We start from the raw sequence: 5,037 nt of genomic DNA, 5'->3' as shown, positions 1-5,037 counted from the left end.
TTTGCTTCATTACGTTTTAAGTGTGGTGGACATCGTAAGCTTCTGGTCCAGCTTTAAAGACTGTATTGTAACCTTTTTTTAAATTCTTATATTATTAAAAGCCCTGCTCTTACAGAGCTGACAGGGGTAAGCAGATTAAATGTTCTCGAGCATGTTCTATGCCTGATATTTTTGTTTAAATGTGATAACAGACGAAAATGTTCAATTAAAATCTTATGACATTCCTAATCACTATTTTTGTTACTGAGAGCTACTGACTTATGATCGTTATATATATAAAAGGGTGACTGATTTTTTCCTACAGCTGTACAAAGCCTGTGTGGTCGACAACGAGTTAGAAACAGTCGTATTGTCCGAGGCTCAGATGCTTATGATGGAGAGTTTCCTTGGGCAGTAAGTTATTTTTTATAGTTTTTGTTTGTTTTCTTTGAAGGAGCTCACAGAGTTTTGGTGAGAAACATTATGCTTATCATTCAGTATTTGTTTATGTTTGTATATTTTGAAAATATTGGTAGTTTCTTCAGTAATACTACAGATGTCGATGAATATCGAATTGTCACTCAAATACTAGATGCTCTGTACTTTATAATTGACAGACCCATAAATTGTCTGATTATCATTATATTATTAATTTTTAATCTCTGATAGCTTAAAATATAAAATGTTTTTTTTTTACATTCACGGTAAAACCATATGACTTTACACTATGTTAATTATGGGGAAAATATGACTTTACACTATGTTAATTATGGGGAAAAATATATGACTTTACACTGTGTTTATTATGGGGAAAATATGACTTTACACTATGTTTAATTATGGGGAAATATATGACTTTACACTATGTTAATTATGGGGAAAATATATGACTTTACACTATGTTTATCATGGGTAAAAATATATGACTTTACACTATGTTAATTATGGGGAAATATATGACTTTACACTATATTTATTATGGGGAAAAATATGACTTTACGCTATGTTTATTATGGGGAAAAATATGACTTTACGCTATGTTTATGATGGGCAAAAACAGTGTGTCAAAACATTCCATGCTTATAAACAAAAATAAAATATTTATTGCCGAGATGATGTCCTTGCACGTGAAGATAGAACTGCAGGCGTTCTAAACACTGGACAATGCGTAATATGATATTCCCCTGGTGGTTACTTGAGTAACTAGTTGCATAAATAACCCATGTGAAGCCTTTCACACGTGTCTCACGTATCGAATAATTTAATGAAAAGTACCTCGGAACTAAACTTTTGGAAAACCCTGTACAGTCTGATACACTTTTACATAAATCATTTTTACCAAGCAGATGTAGTAATACACTTTTACATAAATCATTTTTACCAAGCAGATGTAGTAATACATTTTTCGTAGTTATCGTACTAAACCGTAACTCTTGGAAAATATAGATAATTTAACAGAAAAAAAAGGTCAAATTCTATCAACTTTCTTTATTGCTTATAGGTTACTACATCTGCTTGGTAAAAATGATTTATGTAAAAGTGTACCTCCTACATCCTATTAAAGCATACATCCTACATAAGTGTACATCCTATATAAGTGTACATTCTACATCCTACTAAGTGTACATCTTATATAAGTGTACATTCTACATCCTACTAAGTGTACATCCTACATAAGTGTACCTCCTACATCCTATTAAAGTATACATCCAACATAAGTGTACATTCTACATCCTACTAAGTGTACATCGTATATAAGTGTACATTCTACATCCTACTAAGTGTACATCGTATATAAGTGTACATTCTACATCCTACTAAGTGTACATCGTATATAAGTGTACATTCTACATCCTACATAAGTGTACATCTTATATAAGTGTACATTCTACATCCTACTAAGTATACATTCTACTAAAGTATATATCCTACATAAGTGTAGCTCCTACATTCTACTAAAGTATACATCCTACTAAAAGTGTACATCCTACTAAAAATGTACATCCTACATAAGTGTACCTCCTACTAAAGTGTACATTCTACATCCTACTAAGTGTACATCATACTAAAGTATATATCCTACTAAAAGTGTACATCCTACATCCTACTAAAATATAAATACTACATCCTACTAAAGTATACATCCTACATAAGTGTACATCCTACTAAAGTATACATACAACATCCTACTAAAGTATACATACAACATCCTACTAAACTATACATCCTACATAAGTGTACATCCTATTAAAGTATACGTACAACATCCTACTAAAGTATACACCCTACATAAGTGTACATCTTACATCTACTAAAGTATACATCCTACATTCTACATAAGTATACATCCTACTAACGTGTACATCATACATAGGCTAGCATATGACGGCCTAACTAAAATAGATTTGCTGGTATATTTATCTTATTGACAATATAAAGGCCTTAAAGATTACTTTTTATTTGTTTACAAAGAAAAAATGTCGCTTCGCCTTGCGCCATTTTTATCCCATTTTTCCTTCTCTAGGTCTCTATTCGGTTCAACAAGGAACATCACTGTGGAGGAACAATTCTAGATAAACGGTGGATTCTGACGGCAGCTCACTGCGTGCAGTTGTAAGTAGATGAAGAAATTCAAAGTTTACTGAGGATATAAAAACATAGTGATCTCCAGTAATTTTGAAACATCATTACTTTAATCTTGATGATTGGATGATGAACGATAAACGGAAAATAGTTTGTTTTTCTTACGTTTAAATTCATGAGTGAAAAAAAAACGTAAGTGTATTATTCTGTATGTTTTTGGCATCCTCTGTTAAAAAACAAAAGCATAAGCCTTATGAAGTCTCCGCGTAAATGGAAAGCTCATTCTTTTGATATTCACTAATCCACTCGTTATATGTGTATCCTGCAGTGAGTGGTGAAATGAATTGTTAACGTCATGACATTTTTACTTAATGGTTAAGCCTTCCATCTGACTATGAAAGTCAATGTTGAATACACAGATTTTTATTGTAACATAACCGAGAAAGTTTGTCTAATACCTATTTAATAGTAAGTCTTAAAAGCAAGATATAAACTTTTTTATAAATCAGTAATCAAAACTATGGAGAAAACAATACCACTTGTACATTCCTGAATAAGGTATTTTCTATATAGAAATCCGCTTTTTAGCTGCTGCATAGCAGCTCATAAAATGGCTCTGAGTTGTTGCTTTTTTCAAGTACAAATTTTTAGCTCATAGCTCTGTCATATTTTGACCTAGGTGAGATCTAATTACAGTTTTGGGCTCAGGAGGTCAAATCCTTTCGATTTATGTATTTGACCACGCCCAAGGTCTCATAGATTAATTTACTCTAATCCTGCCTAAAATGATTTCAGTTTGAGGGTAGGCTGGTAAAGATCCTGATGAATAATAAAATCGAATCGGGTATACACGAGCTCCACGTTTGGTATTGCTGGCGCACAAAAATATAGCTAATAAAAGGCCTCATAGATTAATATACTCTAATACTGCCTAAAAGAATTTCACCGAAGAAACGACTAGTTAGTGGCACACAGTCCTGTTGTTCGTGATTTTAGTTTTACTTTATTCTGTACATTGGTGTTTGGTAAGTGTTCTAGACTTTAATCTGTACACTGGTGTTTGGCAAGTGTTCTAGACTTTATTCTGTTCACTGGTGTTTGGTAAGTGTTCTAGACTTTAATCTGTACACTGGTGTTTGGCAAGTGTTCTAGACTTTAATCTGTACACTGGTGTTTGGCAAGTGTTCTAGACTTTATGGTAAGTGTTCTAGACTTTATTCTGTACACTGGTGTTTGGAAAATGTTCTGGACTTTATTCTGTACACTGATGTTTGGCAAGTGTTCTAGACTTTAATCTTTACACTGGTGTTTGGCAAGTGTTCTAGACTTTATTCTATAAACTGGTGTTTGGGAAGTGTTCTAGACTTCAATCTGTACACTGGTGTTTGGCAAGTGTTATAGACTTTATTCTATAAACTGGTGTTTGGCAAGTGTTCTAGACTTTAATCTGTACACTGGTGTTTGGCAAGTGTTCTAGACTTCAATCTGTACATTGGTTTTGGCAGGTGTTCTAGACTTTAATCTGTACACTGGTGTTTGGCAAGTGTGATAGACTTTAATCTGTACACTGGTGTTTGGCAAGTGTTATAGACTTTATTTTGTACACTGGTGTTTGGCAAATATTTTAGTTTGACTTACGTTATGCGATATATATGAAAAACCTGAAAAATTGAGCAGTAGTATTTAGAGACATGTAATTTTTACAGATACACCGCCCGTCATTTTGTTGTTCGTGTTGGCGAGTTTGATTTATCTGAAAAGGAAAATCATCACACCGAAGATATCAATGTCCAACAAATTATTGTTCACCCTAAATACTCTGACCCCAAGCGATATTATAACGATATAGCTATTTTGAGATTGGCAAAAGACATTACGTTTTCTGATTACGTCAGACCTATTTGTCTACCGGATGCTTCGAGCTCTTATGTAAACCATGAAGGTACTGTCGTTGGCTGGGGTTTTACTGACGATCCAGAGGAAGGTAACCGCTACTTCTTTACTATATTTGTTGCCATTGAATAATAAGATTTTAGTACAAAAAATAAGTCAAATTTCCATTCCCTAAAAGAGTAATTTAGTAAATAATTTGGGTTTATAGATTATCAGTCAATGAAAAAAGAATCAGCTAGTGAAAAATATTCTGATTATTTTCGTTTTAACTATTAATTGGTGCATGACAGGTGTTTTAGTTTGACTTAAGTTCTTTTTATTACTTTTATAGCTATAAAAATTCAGAATATTACAATATTACCCTAGAGATGGTGTTTATTATTAAGCACAAAACTACACAAAAGACTATCTGTACTCTGCCCAACACGGGCATCGAAACCCTGTTTCTAGCGGTATAAGTCCGCAGACATATCGCTGTGCCACTGGGAGACTACCCAAATAGAAGTAATGAATATTTGGTACATTTAAGTGTTTTACACTCACAAAAAAGAAACCTGTCATTCTATACGTATCTGAAGAACT

The 5,037-nt window shown here is 33.1% G+C and overlaps 1 protein-coding gene across 1 annotated transcript; it reads left to right on the top strand.

The window, feature by feature from the left end:
- Positions 1-304: 304 nt before the first annotated feature.
- Positions 305-4,546, top strand: LOC106476608 (serine protease 42-like; the record flags this gene model as incomplete). Its single annotated transcript, XM_013937252.1, has 3 exons — positions 305-393; positions 2,504-2,592; positions 4,269-4,546. Coding segments are annotated over 3 exons (456 nt in total), but the record flags the coding sequence as incomplete, so codon positions are not given.
- Between the last annotated feature and the right edge of the window lie 491 nt (positions 4,547-5,037).

This window comes from Limulus polyphemus, unplaced genomic scaffold, assembly GCF_000517525.1.
Source record: "Limulus polyphemus unplaced genomic scaffold, Limulus_polyphemus-2.1.2 Scaffold11006, whole genome shotgun sequence".
Lineage (NCBI taxonomy): Eukaryota > Metazoa > Arthropoda > Merostomata > Xiphosura > Limulidae > Limulus > Limulus polyphemus.
Note: the sequence above shows the minus strand (reverse complement) of the source record. Positions and strands in the feature narration are given on the sequence as shown.